At 40.5% G+C, this 21987-nt stretch overlaps 1 protein-coding gene across 1 annotated transcript in view; it reads left to right on the top strand.

Moving 5' to 3' along the window:
- The first annotated feature begins 725 nt into the window (after nucleotides 1–725).
- The window catches only part of SYNJ1 (synaptojanin 1), a 52363-nt gene continuing 31101 nt past the window's right edge, over nucleotides 726–21987 (top strand). The window contains exons 1-10 of the mRNA XM_009071215.1: nucleotides 726–849; nucleotides 8541–8627; nucleotides 9044–9311; nucleotides 11046–11271; nucleotides 12504–12587; nucleotides 13356–13417; nucleotides 13699–13795; nucleotides 15080–15249; nucleotides 17196–17277; nucleotides 19045–19197. Of these exons, the coding sequence (XP_009069463.1) occupies nucleotides 726–849; nucleotides 8541–8627; nucleotides 9044–9311; nucleotides 11046–11271; nucleotides 12504–12587; nucleotides 13356–13417; nucleotides 13699–13795; nucleotides 15080–15249; nucleotides 17196–17277; nucleotides 19045–19197 (1353 nt within the window). The remainder of the gene's footprint in view (nucleotides 850–8540; nucleotides 8628–9043; nucleotides 9312–11045; nucleotides 11272–12503; nucleotides 12588–13355; nucleotides 13418–13698; nucleotides 13796–15079; nucleotides 15250–17195; nucleotides 17278–19044; nucleotides 19198–21987) is intronic.

Raw genomic sequence — 21987 nt, forward strand, 5'->3', positions numbered from 1 at the left:
AAAACAGGTCTAAAAATTGAAGCCTTCACAGGCTTCTGGCCTTCTGCTCCTGACATTAGTTTAGGATTCTTCCATGTTGTCGGTGGTGGCTGGCAAACCCTGTTTGAGGGTTTTTTTTCCTAAGAAGAAATCCTATTTGTTAAGGGTTGTGAAAGAAATTGCTTTAAACTGAAACAGAGTAGCTTTGGATTGGATTGTGGGGAGGAATTCCTCCCTGTGAGGCTGGTGAGGCTCTGGCACAGGATGCCCAGAGCAGCTGTGGCTGCCCCATCCCTGGAAGTGTTCGAGGCCTGGTTGGATGGGGCTTGGAGCGATCTGGTCTGGTGGAAAGTGTCCCTGCCCATGGCAGGGTGGGGGGGTCGACTGGTTGAGCTTTAAGGTCCCTTCCAACCCAAACCAGACTGGGATTCTATGAAATTCTTATTGTCTCCAAGAAGCTTTTGAAAAAAAACCCCACATTATTTTGAAAGGGGTTTCTCCGGGTAATTCTGGTATTACAATGTTGTTATGTTGTCTTTAGATAATCCCTATATTTGTTTTGGGGCATGAGATAAGTCTCATGAGGTAGAAAGGACAAGCAGGTCTTTTTGTTGCTTTTGTTAAACATCTAATATCCCTAGGAAAGGATGTGGGTCAGACCTGCTTTGCAGGAGATATCTGGAAGCAGAGGAAGGTTTCACTAACATCATCTTGTGCTGGACAGGGCTGCCTGTGATCGAGGCAAAATGGCTTTCAGTAAAGGATACCGTGTCTATCACAAGCTGGATCCACTTCCCTTCAGTGTGATCGTGGAAACCAGGAACAGAGAAGAATGTCTCATGTTTGAATCCGGAGCTGTGGCTGTCCTCTGTAAGTCGATCTGTTTTGATAACTACAGTGTAGAAAGGTGCCAGACTTGACATTGTGTAAGCTGTTTATTTGTGGAATATAAAGAAGCAACTATTCTGTTTTCCTGTTTGCTGCTGGAGAGGCTTCTGATTTAAATGAGAAAAGGAAAAGAGACATTTGCTTATCTTCATTTGTCGAGAGAGAATTTGACACATTTAATTACATTTCATCATGCACGTATATTTTCATGTCTCCTAAATCTTCTAATTCAACAACATCTGCTTATTTCCTTGGTTCTGAACAACCTTCTTTTGAACACGTGATAATTCATTGACAAGCTAATTCTCTGTGTTGTATTTCATAATAAAATATATAATCTTAAATGGTATATCATGTTCATTTGGTTTTATCTGATTCTGTATCATTTTTGATGGCTTTTTGATTTTTAGCTTTATTTTGTCCCTGTATTTTTAACCTGTCTCAAGACTTTGTATTGATTTGTCTTGTAATAAAATGAGTAATATTTGGAGCAAGGTGTCTTGCATTGTAAAGTTATTTTTACATGTTTTAAGTGATAAATTCATTAAATGTGTCCCTTAAATTCTTTTTGGTGCCCCCCCCCTTTTTATTGGAGGACACTAGAATGAGAAGTGCAGAAGAGAACGGTGAAGCCTCTTAAAATAGAATTTGCTTTGTATTCTTCAGGAAGTCAGAGGAGCTGGTTGCAGAGGGTTTCTAAGCTTGTGTTTTACTCTTTGTCGAATGTTTTCATACTGTGGAAGTAGTTTTCTCTTTAGTCAATAGCTTTTTGATGCCTGTTTGTGGTTTTCTAGCCTGGCTATTCTGAGCATCCCATCAGGAAATGGGAGGTTTGATTTACTGCCTGTAGGCTGAGTGGCCTCCAAGAAGCACTTTTCAGGAGGTTGCTCTGGTTTTGGGATGGTGGAGCAGGCTGAATGGGAAGTGTGCTCTCTGGCAAGGCTCAGGACTAGAGAGGTGCACCTGTTTCCAAAGGAGAGTGGGACTTAAGATGTTTCCTTTCTTTGATGTTTGCAGTTGGTTCTCTTCTGTGCGTGTTCTCCTCGGCAGTGTCAGGGTCTCTTTCTGAGGCACCTGGCTGGCCCTGTGTCCTGTGTAAGGTACTTAGAAGCCTGGCCATAGAGTCACCTGTACAGGACGGGTGTGTGAACAAGTGCTCTCCAGCACACAGCTTAATCTGCATCTTTATGTGTGATTAGAGCAAGCTGCCAGTACCTGTTAGAGGCCTGGCAGTGATTGACATGGTAGCTGTGACTTAGTGATGGCCCAGGTGGGAAACAATGGCTGCTCCTCTCCTAGTTTTGAAATAGCTTCTTTTTTTTTTTCCTGGTACTGTTTCTTCTTGCTATGTATTTAAGTAATCTCCTTGGTTTTGATAGCAGTGTTCCTAGGCACTGTGTCGTGTGGACTGGAAGTGTCCAGTCATAAAGCTAGTGAACAGGTTTAGTGCAAGTAAAATGCTTTGAAGATTTGTGGAAAATGTTATTTTGGTATAGTCAATGCAGAACGTGCTTAAGCTACTTAAGAGCCAATTCTTGAAAAATTATTTAATCCCAAAAGCTATGCTCGAAAAGGGCAGCAAGTTAATCGTTTTTCCTGCTGGGATATGCTGCAGGCACCTGGATAAATGCTCTACCCTGAAAATTAAAAGCCATGTCAAAGTTCTCGCCCTCTTCTGTACCTCATGTTGTTGCCAAACAGAGGAAGCAGGACCTGAAGGAAGGTGCAAAGCCTCTCTCCTCCTGGGTTCTGTACTTGGTGAGGCATGTTAATAATCTGTAAAGTGTTGTCCTTGGAATTCTAATTGGTAGGTCCCAACATAGCAAAGGTTCATACTCAGCTGGAGGTAATCACACTGAGTTTTGGTTTTGGTAACCCTAATCAGGAAGCTGCTTAGACTTTTTATATCTGCTACATGGGCATAGTGTCCCAGTGAATATTTAGAAGTGACATTTTGCTTGAATTCCCTCTTTGCACCTGAATTCTTTAGGGACTGAAACTTTTGTTAATGGTTGGAAGTTCACGGTCTTAAACTGACAACAGAAAAAGCCCAGGAGTTCCCTAGCTCAGGATTTTTTTTTCCTCTTTTTCTGCTTGCTGTTCCCATCTGGTTCGTTTTAATACATCTTTGGAGTATAATTATTAGTGCTTGGGGAAGGTTAGTATCATGCTGCTTCTCCATCTCTAGTCATGCCACAGAACCCAGTCAGAAGATTCCTGTCTGTAGCCTTACAGACTTTTGGGTATAGGTACAAATTTGAAAGACAAAGTTCATGAAAGACTGTCCCTTGGGGAAGATTTCCCACATCGTTGTAAAATCTGTGTGTATAGATAGAAAAACAGTCAAATCAAGTATGTATTGATTTAAATCCAGAAGAGCATTGCCTTAAGCTGCTAGAAATTTGTGCTTGTTGCTGGTGGTGCTAACACTTTTTAGACTGCAAAAATTGGCAATACTAATCTCAAACAGATATTTTTCCAAATACTTCTATAAATACTGGGGATGGAATAAGATATTCAGCCCTATACCTGGTCATAGTTCTTAGCTGTATGTAGAATGTATAATATATGCACAGCCTAGTGAAATACAGTTTACCTTCGAAACTGATTCATGTGGTTCTGAGAGCCTTAGTGAACTGTACCTTCTGGAATATCCATGTTTAGAAATTTGGCTTTGAAATGGGTTAGAGGAAAGGAATGAAAGCTTACTGATCCTTTAAATGTCATCTGAAAGGGAGCACATCTGTCATTTTGCTGAGGGAAGGATAACTGCATTACCCTTCATCCCTTGTACACTGTGAGGCACTGCAAGATGATTCAGAGGATTTAGTTAGGCCTCTGCATGAAATGCTGTACAGCTCAGATGTTGCGTGATTGTCAGTGTGTGCTGTTTTCAGTGTGCACTGAGTCTGTTAGTCCAGACACCAAAGTCAGAGGGAAGCAAGGGGGAGGGTCAGAGGGGTAGTTCAGAGGCTGTGGTTGTGTAATCATTCAGTCTGACTGTGGGAGCAGCCCAGGCCATGCTTCTGCTGGAAGTTTTCTGTGTGGATTAGCTAATGTTGCTGTGACCAAAACATCTGAGCAATACTTTGCTTGCCTTTATGCATTTAATACCTCTTTTATTGACAGACTCCTAGTGTTGGGTCAGCCCAAGATACTGCAGTCTGAGGGGATCCTGCTAGTTTTCTTCTCAAGGCATTCTGAGGGTGCTTGGTTTTAAATACCATCGGCTTTATTGCTCATTTGTTTAGAATTTAGTGGGCAGATGTCACGGATCTGTTTTTCTTATTTGACATATGAAATAGTGTATTTATTCTTTGAAATGGGACTCTCTAATTGGATATCTTACCTGTAAAGATTTCATTGACTGGACAGGAGCATGTTCTCTCTCCCTGTTCCTTCTGGTGAGTCATCCCAAAAGGAGTGGGATGTCGTTACTCCTGTTGCCTGCCTTGAGTAAAGAAGAATGTTCTGTCGTCTGGGAAAACACAGAGCCAGGAGAGGAGAGAGCAGGAGCTTCATGCAGGTCCTTTGACTTCAGTCTCATGGTACAGCTGAGAGGAGAGCAGCTCTGAACAGGAAGAGGCACTGTGCCCACCCTGAGCTCTCTGTAGAGCTGAAGTAAGGGCTGTAATAACCTGTGTGCAGCAGGCATCCTGGTGTTCATAGTCAGGTTTAACATTGCTACTCATGTCACTTCTTTAGAAAAGTCTTCCACACTGCATTCTGGGGAGGGAGGAAAGGGGGAAGCAGGTGGGATATAATAATTTTGCAAGAGATGTTAGGTTAACATGATGCTTGAGGAAGTCTAGACACCCAGCAAAGCAACATACTGACAGATTAATTTGATGAGCACCTGTTGTATGGATATAATTATTAAGGGGGGTGACTTTCTGTATGCTCACAACCAGAGGTTTTGAGTGGAAACATATCTCCTTAATTTGGGAAGCAGAATGTTTCAAAACAAATAATCACATTTGGTATTTCATGATGGGATCCTATAAAATGAGCTTCATATAAATATTGTCCTGTTTTACATGCATATATAAAGGTGCAATAATAATAGGATTTAAAATTCTTCGAGCAGTGATTCATCCTCTGGAAAGTGTGTCTTTATGTTAAAGAGGAAAGGTCAAATGCAGGTTGTGGTAGAAACAAGTTTTTATTTTTGTTTTGATGTAATACTGTGTTCATCTGCATCCAGTTTGAAGGGAGTAGGATACAAAGGCAGAATACAACTTCACCTTCCTGTCTTCATTGCTGCTTTGACTAAGTGTTGTCTTCCGGGCTCCACCTTCCCACAGAACAGTGTCTTAAAGCACCTAAGAAGCTGCAGGGAAGCAACAGCCACAGTGGATGCCAAGGGCAGTTGTGTTGGTGGAGGAGGACGTAACCTGTCTTCCTATCATCAGGTGCCTTTCCAAGGATTCTGCTGGAATTCACCGTCCTTTCCTATCTGCTGGGAAGATGTTCTGCTCATTGCTTTCCAGGCATTTCCATCAAAATTCCATGGTTTAACAAAGACGACACGTGCTAGCCTAGCACACTTGGAAAAGTATAAGTACAGTGACTCTTGCCTGGGCCTTGACCCCTTGGAATGGCACAGTGGATCTGCAAGGATTTGGTCCACAGTTCTCAAGATACAAAAAGTTAATTACAACAGAGGCTTTACAGCAATAGTAAAGACTGTTCTGCATGTGCTCCACGGCCCTTTCCGTGTTTTAACAAATAATTCTCTTTATGGATGTTCTATTTTCCATCCAGTAAGTTTTCATTTCTTATGTGATAATAAAAGTCTTGGTTTTGCCCTCCTGGACAGCGATAGCTCCTGCTCATTAAATGTCTCTCAGGAAGCCTGGTTAGCATACTTCCGGGGTTCCTTAGACATCATTTAGAACAGCTAATTAGCAAGTCTACGTTTCAGATTATTTGGTAGCTTTTTTGCATGCTGGCACATATTTAAATTCAAAACTGTCATGTTGGGAATTGTACAGGCAAAAATTGCAGCAATTGGCTTCCATGTGAAATAACTGTATTTTAATTGAAGCATTCAGTATTAGAGCATCTTGGGAGATTATTGGTGCTGTAAAGTTTGGTTTTCAGTAGAGAACATGTGACTAGGTCATAATGCCTAAGTCTGATGGAAAGGAAGTGCTTGTAGGCTCTTAGGTTGGTCAGCTTTGTTTTCATACTTGCGTGTCTCAGTTTTGCCCAGGGCAGTGGTGGAGTCCCCATCCCCGGAGGGGTTTAAAAATCATGTGGATGTGGCACTTGGGGACATGGTTAGTGGTAAACGTAGCAGTGCTAAGTTTGCGGTAGGGCTCGATGATCTTACAGAACTTTTCCAACCTAAATGATTCTATCATTATTTAGAGAATAAACAGCTTGAATCTTATTATTGCAGTGGGTTAAGCAGAAGCTACTTAATTTCCATTTTGCTTATCATCTGAACTGACACAGAGTAATAGAAGAAATACTGCCTCATGATGCTTTGTGTCCACGTTTATATACAGATAGATGCATGCTTGGATTGTCTGCTCTCTAGTGTTCCTCTGCAGTGTAATATAAACACTTCAAATTGCTGTGTAATGGGTAAAGGTTGTCATTCCAGCGGGTAATTTCTGTCTTTAGAAGTTGCATGTCTTACTTTATTCTTAGTAGACTGACAGTGTTGTTTTTGTTTTTTTCAGACAGCCTTAACTGTGTTTTCTTACTTCCAGCTGTTTAAAGACAAATAAATAGCAGGTTCATTAATTTGTTGGACTGTATGTTTTTCTGAGTGCATATTTATGTTAGCTGCATTTATGCAAGATACGGAGCTCAAATCAAAGTTGGAAGGGCTCTTGTGGCTACAGATTTTCTGTTTCTATTAGTTTGGTTGGTTTTTCTGCCCTTTGCAACTTTTTTAGCAGTGGCCTTTTTAGTTGGCCTGAATTTGCAAAGCCCATGTTATTTAATTTACTTTGGGCATTTACTTGTTAGGGCTTAGCAAGCATAACCAGTGTTCTCTGCAGTGGAAAAAGAGAATAAATCCATAGTAAACAGGAAAACCATTGTTCTGAAATGTCATTAAATACTGACAGGCACCTTTAAGAAAAACCCTGCAAGAAGTTTGAAACTAAACCTCGTCTTTCATTAACAATTTGAAGTGTGGAGGAAGAATGTGGCAGCTCTCTGGTTACCAGAAGTTGAGTTTAGGAGAATATGCTGACGACATTAAATTGTTGCTGAAAAAGGGATGGAAAGAACCAGGTTTTGAAGTTCAGAAGTTCTTTCCAGCCTGGTGGTGATCTGGTTAAGAAGAAGCTGATTTGCTGGTGCTGACAAGATGTGTTTAGGTGGGCTGTGAGTTCCTAACACTTACTGTGGGCGAGGACTTTGGAAATTATCAGCTGCTGTAACTCTTATCCTTAGCGTCTGTATTACAGAAACACAGCATATCAGTGCAAATAGGTAAAGAAAGTTTTAAAATCCACTTAAGAAACCGTTGACTGAGGCTAGATTTCAAGCTGTGGTTAAATAATTGTTTTGTCTATATTTGATTTTCTGATCCACTTTAATAAGAGAGCCTGTAGGTATTTGAACAGAAGGGATAGGTTTGTGCACAGGCAGGGCTCTGCTGAGCTTGGGGAATGCTCATTGGGAAGAGCAATTCTAAATAACATAGAGTTTTTTGTGTTAAATAGCAAATCGCTAATGCGAGAGAGAGCACAACAGACTGCCAGGGCAATCAGCATTTTGATTTCCTCTTCATGTCAAAGTCTGTTTAAGTGTCAAAGTGAAAATTACTTAGCAGATGATTTCTGAGGAGGGAGAAGGTGCTGATCTGTGACGACCCAGAAATCTTGATCACTGAGGATCCAATGGCACAGCTGCAATTGTCAGTCTCTGCCTTTTCAGTGCAGCCTGAGTGATGAGCAAAAGTTCAGAACTGGTGGGATCCTGCAGCATCTCTCACCTGGCTCTGCAGCCAGGCTTGTGGCCTGGCTTTTTGGGTGCTCATGAGAGGGCTAAAGTGTACCCTAACTCCTAGGTGAATAGTGGTAGATATACTTTAATTTATTCTAAAATATTACAGTTATTTTTTCCAAAACTGCCTATGAAAATCATGTTTTCCTGATATAAGACATGGCTTTTACATACCATTTTTTGTGGACCTGCAGGAGTTTTGATTTGCTTGGAATGTATCTAAAAGTAATAAAAATGCACTCGTGATAATCTTGTTTACTTATCTGGAGATAATAGGGCCACATCACAGGTTTATTCCTGGAGAAAAAGGATCATTTTTTTTCCACAAAAAGAAGCAGCATTTAGCACTACTCTAATTTTAATGACGAGAGAGCATTCTCCCTTACTTGCCTGTGTTGTAGATGCTTTTTATATTAAGAGAAGATGCTGTTTAAAATGCTACCATTCTCCTTTAATATCACTTAAGTTTTTGCAAGTCTTTTTTTTGTGGCTTAAAAACATAGCATGATCCTACTTTGTCATCAAATCCAGTCCTCCTTTTCCATTATGAAGTGCCATATGCTCATACATTTTGATATCTCTCCAGAAGTGTCACTTAAGCACTGCTTTTGTAATCTCCTGGGTTTTCAGTGTGGAGTGGCTCATTCTCCCTGCCACAGCATAGGGTCTTTTGCATCATCAAACCTTATGTTTTCTCTCCACAGCCTCTGCAGAAAAAGACACAATCAAGAACACCTACTCCAAAGTAATGGATGCCTATGGGCTCTTGGGTGTATTAAGATTAAACCTTGGTGAGTCAAATGTGTAAAACCTTAATTTTTCATTTGCGGAAGAAAACCGTGCTGCTCCTGTAAAGCTGCATTGCACAGGACCTTCAGAACAGGAACTGGGCTTGGTTTTTGTATTTGAGTTTTGGTTTTTTTGTTCGTTTTAGGGTAACTTACAAGTTTGGAGCACTCCCAGGAATAAGGGAGTGGACAGAAATAACTTCCGTTGTTTTCGCAATCCCTGCTCTTTGCAGAGTAGTTTCTCCTGTTCGCATTTCCTCTTCATCTGTAGAATTTGGATTGTGTTCCTGATGTTGGTTCCTTTTGTGCTTTTATCAGGCAAACTGGGGTGGGCCCGTGTGCCTTTATGCATATAAACGCATCGACATCCCACTGCGCTAAGAGCCGTTCTCTTACCTGTGCCCTTTCTTGTTTTACAGGGGACACACTGTTGCATTACCTGGTTCTAGTAACAGGATGCATGTCTGTGGGGAAGATTCAGGACTCTGAAGTTTTCCGAGTCACCTCCACTGAGTTTGTGTCGCTGCGAATCGATCCGACAGATGAGGATCGAATTTCCGAAGTGCGCAAAGTTTTGAACTCAGGAAACTTTTATTTTGCCTGGTCTGCAACTGGTGTCAGTTTAGATCTGAGTCTCAGTGCTCACCGCAGCATGCAGGAGCACACCACTGACAATAGGTTTTTCTGGTGAGTTCATAATTGTTTCAGCAGGCGTTAGATAGAGTCATGTATCCATCTGCAAGTGAATCTCCGGCAAGTGTTTGTCCTTGTCTTCACCAGCTCTTACATGTACACCTTTCTCCCACAAATCTGCATGAGACAGAAGAACATTACTTTAAGGGGTATAAGTACATTACCCCTTAATGATAGGATATTCCCATGGCCACTTGGAGTTTCTTAATCGGAGGACACAGATTTTCACTGCTTGTATTGGACTTTGATCCGAACACTTGTCCTGATGTTCAGCCTTGGCATCTCTTAATTCTTTATCAAATGTGCAGGTGTTTTAAATGAGTGTACTACTGAAGCTTTAAAGAAGAAACTTAGTGTTTTGAACATTCTGGATTCTAAAACGGTGTGGTGTTTATATATAGCTTCCAAGTGGTTTCCAACATATGAAGGCATTTTAAGTTTTATTGCACAGATAATTCTGACATTGCTGGTGTTGTTGACACAGCAGATAGGCTCTGCTACAAAGTGCACTTTGCCTGGCTGCTGAGCTTACTACCCTTTCAGTGGATATTTTTGAATAATGTATAGGTTTTCACACACAGGATTCTTGGTAAAAGGAGCACTGCTGTTCCTGCCAATAAGCAGCTGAAATAATGCTGGAAATGCACACTGTCACGTCAGAAATTCTGCTCCCTTCTTTTCAGTCTTTGTTAAAGAGGGTCTGCATGTCCATGAGCCTTGGAAGGGTGCTGAAGACTTGTCAGTGTGCTGTTAGGCTAGGTGGAAAGCTACATCCTACCCCCTCTTCTGTCCAGAATACAAGACACCAAACTAGCACTGGTATGTGAGCCAATGCTTCTCTACTTTTTGCCACTATTAGATTAGAGGAATCTAATAAGATCGAAGTGTAAGACAAAGTAATGAAACTTTGTTTCATTTTGATACAAGTGACTGTTTCCAAAGGAGATCATAAGCCAGGTCCCACTAGAGTGGGACTGTGAAGCAAAAAAACTCACAAACCCCTCACAAACTTTAGTCTTATTTACTTAATACGGTGTTGATTAGTGCTACTAAATGCACAGGTGTATTCAGACTGTGGATCTTTCTTTCATTTGAGCAGCAGTTGGTATTAGAGAATGATATATGCAGTATGTAATGTACCAACACTTAAACTTGAAATTGATATTTACAGAAATTTGAGAATCGGTTGGCTGCGAATGTATTCCTGGGAGCTTGTTTGAGAAGTGATGCATTATGGTGACATAGCATGGAAATGATCAATGTATATTGACAGGAATTGGTTTCTAGCTCTATTTTGTGGTGGTGTGAAATTGAATGGTGCTTTACCCACCCCAAAAAGCAGCCCTGTCATTGGAAGTCTGGCTCACATTTCCCAGAGTCTGTTATCTCTGGCTTCCCAAAGCAAGGCTGAGCAGAGAGATATAGACAGGCTTGGTTTTTGGTGGGTGAAGAGCAGGGGCTGTAAGGGTTATTTTATTACTGTCATTAAAATTCATAGCTTCACCCCACATTCTTATTGTGCAAATGTTTAAGCTCTTCTCTTGTAAACTCTGCTATTTCAGGTATGTTTAAATAAGAGTTACGTCACAAAACTGTAACATGCTTATTTTCCTGTTCTTATTTTATGGAAGTAGGTGTAAAATGTGAGGAGTTAAGAGCTGGCTTAGCAGTTTGACCTGGATCTTATTTCCTTCCAGTGATTTAATGATTATTTTTTTTCCCTGCTAGGAACCAGTCCCTGCATTTACATCTGAAGCACTATGGTGTGAACTGTGATGACTGGCTGTTGCGCCTCATGTGTGGGGGAGTGGAGATCAGGACAATTTATGCGGCTCACAAGCAGGCCAAGGCTTGCCTCATCTCCCGTCTGAGCTGTGAACGCGCCGGCACCAGGTTTAACGTCCGGGGCACCAATGACGATGGTCATGTGGCTAATTTTGTTGAAACAGAGCAGGTATGTTCCGCTGCAGAGCACATTGCTGGGCTGACCAAGCCAGTGTAAGCATGTGTGTGGTTAGACTTCTGCTCTAAATCAACAAATCACAAGTCAAGCCTGTAACCAACTGGTGTCGGAATCGTTCCTTGGATGCTAAATAAGGAATCTAAGTAGGTTACATAATTTGATGATCTTGGTTTTTAGTGTAGCTTAGGGTAAGGGCACGCATGGGTCTGAGTTGTAGTAGCTTAAGAAGCTGTTACCCATGACCTGAACTGCTGTGAGTGGCTGTGCTTCCCTTGAGCTGTAGGGGAAAGTGAGCTTCTTTTGGCCTGAACTAATGTAGTAGAAGACATTGCAAACAAGCAGAAGAGGTTTTTGGGAAATACTGTGATGTTGGTACCTTGTGGTCCAGGAAAGGTAAAAGCACTCCTTGGTCACTTAGTCCCCTGGAAGGCAGTTTGTAAAGCCACTGTAATTCTGCTGCATTGGATTGCATAACTCTGCCCTTGTTACACAGAAATGCAAGGAGCTGTTGAATCATTCTTTGCTGGCCTTTCTTTGCTCCCTTCTCGTGATACGCTAGTTCCCCAGGTGGTGTTCCTGCAACCTTGTTCTGTGAGTAGCTTTCTTCAGGTGACTCGCTGATTCTTTTCTGAACCCAGGTGACTAAAAGGAGGACTTTATCCAGGAAAGGCTCTGCTTGTACACCTCCAGTTTCAGGAGTTTAGTCAGAACACTGCTGCTACACCTTCTCTGCCCAGGTTTCCTGGTCATGCCAGTGTCACTAAATGGCTGTAGCGTGTTATTCCACTTCAGTTGTCATTTTCTGTAATAGACCATCACCTATTGGATTCTGGTGCTGAAAATCTATGCAGGTGTTCTGAGCAGTCTGTGTGATTATTTTCTAGGCATTGGTGTACATTTTAACTGTTCCTGTGGGAAAATCTTAACAAATTGTTTAAAGCATCTTACTTGTAACACAGGAGTTCTTCAGGCCGAAATAGAAGCTCACTGTCTTTGTGAAGTATGATTCTGTGAGGGAGCATGAGAGTGCCACAGTTCTCTTTGGAACTGTTCAGAGGTGATAGAGAGAGAAGTCTAGGGAACACAGTATTTTAGCTTGTAATTTGGAATATGTAATATGTCAGTGTATTTTATTTCCTCCGTATTTAGTTGAGGCTAAGAAAACTAAAACCTTACACTGTGATACCTATTAATACTATGTTTTTGGTATTTTTCCTTAAAAGGTGATATATTTAGATGACTCCGTGTCATCTTTCATACAGATTCGAGGATCTGTTCCATTATTTTGGGAACAGCCAGGCCTGCAGGTAAGCAGGGGGATAGATTCAATTCTGCAGATAATTCTTATTCGTGTCTTTTAAAACACCTTCTAGTAGCCTTTAGGCTTTTCTGCACAGTTACCTGTCAGGATGAGGTGATCCCTTGGGCACAGGTTGGTGCTGTTGTGTGACTCACCAAGCCTGCTCCTCTCAATCCCTTGGTGCTACTTTGCACAAGATTTGAATGTCCATTGCCTTTGAGATGTTTTCTCCTTGTAGTTCTGAGGTTTTCCTGTTTTAAATAGGTTATCAAAGTGCATCCAAAGAGACTGTTTTCTTCTGAATTGTTCTTGATGAGAAGTCTTTTCAAGAAGTCAATGTGGATCAAGAGTTACTGTAATATACTTTCATCCCAGTTTTCTTGTAGAAGGGATTTTATCAGCAACTTTTACTGTGACATAATTTTTACAGGGAAGGTTAAAAAAAGTTCATGCCTCACAGGGATGCTATGTCTTCAGACATATCATTTTGCAGTAGAACTGATGAGACATTTACATGCCTTTTACTCAAAACAAGAAGTAATTAGATGATATGACTAAGTATATTTAAATTACAAGAGTGGTTTGTTAGAAAAAAAGGCAATTTAAGAAAAGCCTATATAAAGAATGCACACCATAGGAAGCAGAATAATTTTTGAGATTTCATTTAGGAAGTGAAATGAATTTTTAGGCCATATTTAGGATGAAAAGAGGTTTTTAAAGAATGATTAATCGAGTGTGTAATGAGAAATAATTCAATGTAACCTTCATGTCACAGGTGGGATCCCATCGTGTCAGAATGTCGAGGGGGTTTGAAGCCAATGCACCAGCTTTTGACAGGTGAAAGAATGTCTTAAATTTGTATTAATGCACTACAAACCTCTGATGAGTGCTGCATCAGAGAGATGGGATAGGTTATTCCAAATGGGAGGCTTTGTCTATCCAAGCATGGGATTCAGCAAAGCTGAACGGGGATTGCTTGTGCCTCTAAATGCTTTATTAAAAAGTGTGAAGAAAGCGAAGAGTGAAATGCTTTGCAGCATCTCAGTCAGTGTTACAGGTGTTCTTGTTCGTTCCCTGCATGCCAGAAGATAACAGTGGATTTTTTCCTCTGTTAACAGGCATTTCCAGACTCTCAAAAATTTATATGGCAAGCAAATCATTGTAAATTTACTTGGGGCAAAAGAAGGGGAGCACATGCTCAGCAAAGCGTTTCAGGTGAGTATGACAGTTCTCTCACAGTGTACGTCCTTGGGGTTTGCTTGGTTGCAGTTAAGCTTTTAAATAGCCTTTTAAAACTGAATGTGCTCTGCAGCAGCTGCCACTGGAGTTAAAACTATGTTTATCATAACACTGCTTAAGGTACATAATGTGAAATGAATTGTTAAATCCTCTCCATACAATTTGTTTGATTCTGTTCAGATTGGTTACTGTACTGAAAAATTAGCAACATAGGGTGGAATTTTCAGTTATTTTCATGTTTCATGCTTAGTAGCGTCTTATTGAAAGCACAGATCTTTTTTACCCTATAAAATTGTGAATAAATAAATAATACTGCTTGATATTTGATAGGGCAATGTTTCTTTTAAAGCTATTTCTCTTGAAATTAATGGATATATTCCTTAGTATTTTTTAAAAATCACAAATTATTTTATCAATTTAAAATGAAGGCTGCTTCGTGATTGAAAGGAAATGTTTGCTCAGAAGATGTGAACTATAAGCGGTCGCTTTGATTAATTCCCACTGGTTAGATTAAAATAATTGTCACGTTGCAGTCCACAAACACTGACAGTTTGAGGAGTTCTGTCTGACGCCAGAGAACATGTCAGTATCCATCTGTTATTTCCCTCTCCTTTTTCCCTTTTCCCCTTGTATTATGGTGGTTGAATATCCTGGTGTGTTCACTAGGGTAATTGTATCCAGCTCTCCTGAGAGGAAACAGAAGTATTTCCAGATGCATATTGACACCCCATGCTTTGCCAGTGAATGTTGTGTGAGCACTTCAGGATTTTTCAGGGAATATTAGGGAGAGTTGTGCTTAATCCACCCTCCACAGCAACCTAAATAACTTGTTGGTTTTTTGTTTTCCAAGTAGTTCGTGCAGTGTTTCCTCAGTCCCCATTGCTGGCAGATGTGTGTAAAGTGGTGGCTGTTAGTGAAGAGGGTTTCACTGCAACAGCCTTTTGCAAATTGAAGCATTTTAACAGTAGAAGGGGCTGTAGGCTGCCTTGGTGTGACCCCTGGGATAGTAATGAGAGAACCTGACTTTGATTGTGACAAGAAAAAAACCCCAAAATACAAGTGAAGTATTAGTCTGTTCTGAGTGATCTGTTAAACAATAGTGTTCAAAATGGTTTTGTTTTACCTAAGAGAAAGCATGTAATACAAAAGATAGCTAATAAAACAGCTTGTAAAATATTTTAGCCTGTTGTTTAGGTCATACAACTGTATATGCAGATACCAGCATATTTATATTCTTTTACTCTCTTTTTACAACATCAGAGCCATTTGAAAGCATCTGAGCATTCAGCTGATATCAAAATGGTGAACTTCGACTATCATCAGATGGTTAAAGGTGGAAAGGCGGAAAAACTACACAGTGTGCTTAAACCTCAAGTCCAGAAATTCTTAGAGTGTGGATTTTTTTATTTTGATGGAAAGGAGGTGAAAAGGTTTGTGTGTCTAAGTTTCGTTTTTCTCCTCAAGTTAAATTGTGGTGCTGGGATGCATTTCACCCCTTAGGAAGAAGATAAGAGAAAAAAGTGTTACTCCTATTACTGTGTTTTGATTGTATCCAACATGGTGCTTAACAGCTGAAATAGTAAAGTTTTGTCTCATTCTGAGTATGCTCTAAAAATCTTAAAGGAAAACCTCTCTGAGACATTGATGGGGCAAGAATTAATGTCAGGCCTTTGACTTCATGATTTAGTGAAAATGGGCAATTGTCCTTTTTTTTTAGGTGTACCCACATGGGATTAAAGAATGACTATTTTTGCATCTTCCTGTATAAAGTTCTGTGTGTTTCCCTCAGTGATGGAGAGCACCATTTTCTGTGCATTGTAAATGCTCATTTCAGTGCAGTCTTTTTCTAGCTCTGTTTGCACCTGGATCCCTCGTTTGAGAGATTCCTTTCTCTCAAAGTAGGAATGAGATGCATGTGTTCTGCCCTGCTCTGTACTTCTCTCCTTATTCCTAGAGGAAAGGCTGTGCTTATCTCAGCATGAAAAGGTAAGCAAGGCTAGAAACAGGCAAAATTTCTGCTCTTGTTACTTGCACACCCTTCCACCTTTTAATTAATACCAGAGCAAACTGCTGAGTGAGGTTCTCCCTGAGAAAGTGAGTTGCTGAGTGATGAGGGGACTGTGCCTTGTGCAGTGGGAGAGGAGGATTCCAGTGCCAGTCTGTGCTCTAGCCTGGCTGTGGGATTAAATCCCCCAGGGATAGGTTGTATTAGGCCTTAATAAGATTAGATTTAGTTGGAGGGTGCTCAGATCTCATCTGCTCCTCAAAATGCTGCCAGTCATTCTCAAAAAGCTTTAAAAGTGGCATGACACCTCGTATTGGGAGAACAGTGTCTGGTCTTGGTGGAGATTCAAGTGATATGGTCACGCACCAAAGACTGGCAACGGACTGAAAGCCAAGTAGGCTGCGGCTTGTGGTAGCTCCAATTGCATTAATATAAAATGCAATTACGTTTGAGTTCCTGGACTATCTCCTTTGGGGAATGTCAAGCTTTTTTCCTAACACAGTTGTTTTGTATTTCAAATCGAATGCAGAGAGAGTAATGCAAAAAACTCCCAAACATGTTGGAGAAAGTTCTTCAAAACTCTAGGATTTATAGTTAGATCCCCAAGTAAAGGTGCTGAAACCCTACTGACTTAATGGGACAAAGTGTGTAGTGGGAATGACAAGGGATAAGTGTACATCTTGGGAGAGTCATCAGAATTTTGTGCTCCTAGCCAAGCAAGCAGCATATGGATGTTGCCTAACACATCCTTTCGAGAGTTCCTAGCAGGAGTTACTGGGTCTCTCCCAAGGGAAGTGGAGCAGCTCTGAGTGCCCAAGGGCCTCAAACATCCATTCAGCTAAGGAGGAGAGGCTTATTTTTCATTTTTATTTGGGGAGGAAGGAGAAATTAATGAGGGGTTGAAATTGGCTTTAGTTTTATCACAAAATTGTGTTATTCTTAGTTTAGTTAAACAAATCCAAGAACTGTCTCAGTATTTTAAATTCCCTTTTTGTTTTAACTGAGAGCTGTTATTTCCCTCTGAGATTCTTGAGAAGAATGTTAGTTGAGTTGTTTGAAAAGCAAACTTAATCCTGCAAAACACTTTACCCAAGCAAGCAAGGAGAATTGCGAGAAACTGAAGCAGAAGGACTAATGCTCTGTGCAGCAAATGAACGAGGTGTGTACAGGGAGCACTGCTGCTGTGGGACCCTCACCCTCTGGGGCTGCCGTGTTCAGAAACGGCCTTGCCGCAGCAGGAACGTCGCACGGACAGTACCGCGAGACACGGCTCTGGTTCAGAGCTGCATGGCCGTGTCTTTGTTGAGGAGATGTGTGCTAAATGAGTTATTTCAGCTGTTTCTCTGTCGTCTCTCGTTGTCTTTGGCACAGGTCTCAGAGTGGTACTGTCAGAACCAACTGCTTGGACTGCCTGGATAGAACAAACAGCGTGCAGGCTTTCTTTGGCTTGGAGGTAGGAAAACCTTGTCCGGCTACACAACTGCTCCTGGTGCTTCTGTGGCAGTTAGGCTGTGAAAGTAGTGTTCCCTTCCCTAGGAAAGATGAATCAACATGTTTTGTAGGTGGCAGTTGGATTTTTAGTGTGATGTGTTTCTTCTGGTGGAACCAGGTTGCAGTAGTTGTAATTAAACAGTAGTCATGCAGCATTATGATAAACACTAATTCTTTTTTAGGTGTTAGGTTTCTGTGTGTGGTAAGGTGCAGGCAGAAAAGGTCATACCACAGAGTCACGGAACGGTTAAGGCTGGAAGATACCACAGAGGTCATGCTGTCCAACCTCCCTGCTCAAGCAGGATCCCCTAGTGCCTGTTGCTGGGGATAGTAGCCTTGTAGTCCTTCACACAAAACTTTCCTTCATGGTTAGTTCATTAAATTAAGTTCTTCAGCATGTGAGATTCCTGTTCTCAGCTTCTGCCAGTGCTGTATGTTCCTATTCTTACAGCACTGTGCTGTGAATTCATGGCAGGATATCCTGATTTGGCCACACAGGAATTGAGGAGTTGGAAATGAACTGTGGGATTCAGTCCTGCTGGCAGGTTGTGCTGCAGCATATTGGCTTGCTGTTGAAACAAGGGTTCTGGCCTGCAGGCTGGCCCAGGGGGAACCTGAGAGGAGTTGATGGAGTAAAATAGTAGGCTCTGAAAAGCTTTTGACAGCTCCACTCAGCTTAACAAAGTTTGGCTCCTAAAGATAAGATCCTTAGCATGCTTAAAAATGAAAAATTTTGGGGGCTGCAAGATCAGACTAAAGAAAATAATTATTCTTTTGTTTTCTGAATTTTATTTAACTAAAATGGTCTTGTTTTAGCATCTATAGGAGGATTTTCTGTGAGGACAGCAAAACACATTGGTTGTAGAACAAACTTGTCTGATTCTGGAATGTGTTGTGCTTTGCTGCTGCCTTAACACAGGAGCTTGCTATTGCACAAGAACAAATCTTTATACCCTCTGAATGTGTACAGTAGTTATATATATGTCACACATAGTTTTGCAGCTCTGTTACTTCCTTTCTTATCCTTTGAAGAACTGGGTAAATAAAACCTTTTCTTTTTTAAACCAAGTGTGCCCAATTTTTCCATGGTGAGAACTAAATTTTGATTTCAGCTGAAATATGAGAGCTGAAAGCATAAAACTAACTAATTAGAAGGGAAATGGTAAATCCTGAAGGGCTGCTTTCTTAATTTCAGCGTTCTATTTAAACGGGATACATAAATTCTTACCTTTTTTGACACAATAGATACTTGAGATAACAAGTGCTGAGCTCTGGATGACTGTCTGAAATCACAAGAGCAAACACCCAATTTCTGAAGCTTTTCTCGTTTATTTCTTCTTAATTTTGTCTGCAAGTTTCCTTCTGTAACTTTTGTTAATTCCTGCCCAGCCTCCAGAATTTTTCCTCTACGTCATCCTATGTTTATTATTTTAGGCTCCCTCTTCTTGACATTGGACACCTCAAGGTTTTAAAGATTTTTAAGAGCTCTTGAAATTAGCTTTTTTATTTAGTTTACTGCAGTTTTAGATGAATATATTTACAAGTCAACTACGTAATTATTTTCCTATATTGCTACCTATCTTCAAAAGAAAATGCAGTGCTGGTGCTAAAGTTACAGCCTTTCAAGCATGTCATGATGTCAGTTTGTCCAGAATGAAGCATACAAACCCCAGGTTTAAAGATACATTTAAAGATCTTCTTTTGCAAATGTTGTCTTGGACTGTTGCAGATGCTAACCAAACAGCTGGAGGTGTTGGGATTAGCTGAGAAGCCTCAGTTAGTTACTCGCTTTCAGGAAGTTTTCCGATCCATGTGGTCTGTGAATGGTGATTCTGTCAGTAAAATTTATGCTGGAACTGGAGCCCTTGAAGGAAAAGCTAAGGTAAAGTACATTTTCTGTAACGTTTTAGGAGTGTTCAGTGTGGTTTTTAATAGATTCTGTCTTTACTATAGCAAGGATGATATTTTATCTTTTAAAATATGCCCTTCCTCTTTGTAATCATAAAACCTAACCAACCAAAGCAATTGACATAAACCAGTTGGTTGTGTTGATGCCCTTCTCAGCCATGCTTGTGCCTCCCAGATAACTGTTCTGTAGGAAAGGACGAGGCTCCAATCTTCCATTTTTTTTAGATCATAGTTCAGAAAAAAGTATGTTCAGGTGAGCTTTAGTTAGTTGGAATATTTTCGCTCTTCTCTCTGTACCTCTGCCTGCTATTGTTTTCGTTTCATTCTGTATCTCCTCTCAGTTTCATTCTATATCTCCTTTCTTTTCAAATGTATTTGGCTGGATGTTGTTGTTAATGCTTTTAATGTTTAACAGTTAACATTAAACAGGTTGTAGCTGAGTGGTTTTTGTTTGTATGTTCCTCAACTTATTTTTATCCAGTTTTGCAGTTACTGCAAAACCCCGAACTCTGTTTCTACCTGCTTTCTAATGCTGCCATAACAGTTCTGTACTCTGTGACAGTGGAATGCACTGTTTCTCTTCTACTTGTTTTGTCTTGGTTGATGCCTGTGTTGTTCAGATTTTCTATTGCTATCTTTTATTTTTCTTCTCACAATGTTGCCCTTTTTTGTTTCCATAATTCTCTCCTTTACCAGGTGATACCTGTCAAGATAAACAAATGTTGAACCATGGCAATTTTTGCCCTTAGTTCCTTCAAGAATGTCTTTTCACATCATTCTTTTTGCTAAAGATAGTGTTCCTTCTCATTCTGTGTTATACTCTATGTCCTCATAGTCAACTGTGTTGTTTTTTCCATCCCTTGTTCATTCAAGCCATGTCTGGGTGCTTCTCTGAACATGTATTGCAGCGAGATGCATAAAAACAAATCAAGTGAAATAGACTTGTTGCTTATTCTGCCCTTAATTGGTGCATGCAAGACTTTTTCATTTGGTAATTGCCTGTATTTAAGTATAGAGTGGAATTTAGTTAAAGGTGTTTAGTTTTATCTTCTTACAAAGATGTCACCCAGACTGTCAGGAGAACTGCAGTAAGTATTTTATGGAGTGTCTCTGCTTCTCTTGACTTTCCCATTCAACCTTCCTTGTTTCTTTTCCTAAAGTAATGGTTTTCTGCTGTTCATTTGGCTACTTAAATTTTTAACTTTGAAAAAAAGCATTTACTGTATTTACCTTTCCATTTTAAATGTTTAAGACACAGAGTAGGTGTCCTGGTTGCAGCTTGAGGTTAAACCATGACGGTACATTTACTGTGCTGTCTTTGGAGTAACACAGGATCCCTGCCTTGGGACAGCTCTAATTAGTACTGTATCTCATAATCAAGCACAGTATCCCTGATACAAGTCCCCTCTGTTCAAAGGGGATCTCTAATGCTTGCAAAAGCCATCCAATATTTGCTCATGTTTCAGTGAGACACGACCAGGTCACTACTCAGTATGTTTTGAGTACTCTGATAATATAATTTAAAATGTGGTTTTTAAGCTGTATTCTTGTTTCTCAAATGAAAAGTTTGATGCTTGAAATTCTTCCATATCACTTTGATTCTTCAAAGTCCAAGAGTATCTAGAAGTAAAAAAATCGAAATTTAAGATAGGAGAAAAAAATATTTTAACCGCGAATGTGTTCATAGACATTTCTATAGTGCAAACCAGTCCTTTTAAAAGTATTGCAATGCTCATTACATCTAACTCCTTACCTGCTCTTTCTTTTGCTTTCTCTGGGTTCCTTTCAATTAATTGCCTGATATGTGAATGGTGAGTGTGTTGTTGGATCCTAAATTGTGCATTGTCTGCCAGAAAGGGAGCTCATCCTACCAGAATCCTGTGCCAATAGTGTGCTCCCCTGCACCTCATCCTCATTATCTGCCAAAAATCATGGTGCCAATTGACTGCTACTTATCCCTGCCAAAAGAGTAGTTTGTTTCTTGTTGTCCAGTACAAGTCACAGAACTAAATCCTGGGGTAGTTTTGTTAAAGTTTTGTCTTTTTTTACTTCATGCATTACGAGGCCTTCACAAACAATGCAAACTGTGAACCTGGAGTATTTTTTTATATTTACACAATACCATGCAGCATCCCTGATGGATTGCATTCTGTATTTCATGTACGTGCAACAGCGTGTGTTTACTGACACCTCACAGGCCAAACCCAGTGCGTAAGACAGAACCATTTATCAAGGTGTCTTTCTGCCTGTCAGTGCTGTGTACCCAAATTGACTCTGCTCATTTTGGAATCAAGTGTGAGGCTGCATAACATGTTGAACACATTATCCTCTAGGTCTGTGACCCTCAGGTATATCTGTGGCAGCAGTCCATTTTCTTGGAGCCTCTGGCTTAGTTGAGGTAGTTGGACACTGTTCTTCTGAGCATGGCTCAGTCATGCCACGAGTGTGCAGGGGAAGTGTGCGTGGATGGCTGCAGCTATGGATCAGTGTCAGTGTTCTGTCTGGGATACTGCATGAGACTTGCATGTTGTGTTCAAAAGTTAAGGGGTCTTAATAAGTCGAAGCTATCTCTTTTTTTAACATGGCTATTTCAGAATGTGAATTCTGAACTCATATGTGCATATACATATGTATTCATACATCATGACATTTGGACTCAAGTGCTTGCTCATCTCTCACTATTTGGGGAAAAGCCCAAAATCCCTGTCATGGTCTAAATGTGGCACTAGATCAAATTAATTTTTGAAAACCTGAGGTTTAGGGA

Source organism: Acanthisitta chloris, unplaced genomic scaffold (assembly GCF_000695815.1).
Source record: "Acanthisitta chloris isolate BGI_N310 unplaced genomic scaffold, ASM69581v1 scaffold7160, whole genome shotgun sequence".
NCBI classification, from domain to species: Eukaryota; Metazoa; Chordata; class Aves; order Passeriformes; family Acanthisittidae; genus Acanthisitta; species Acanthisitta chloris.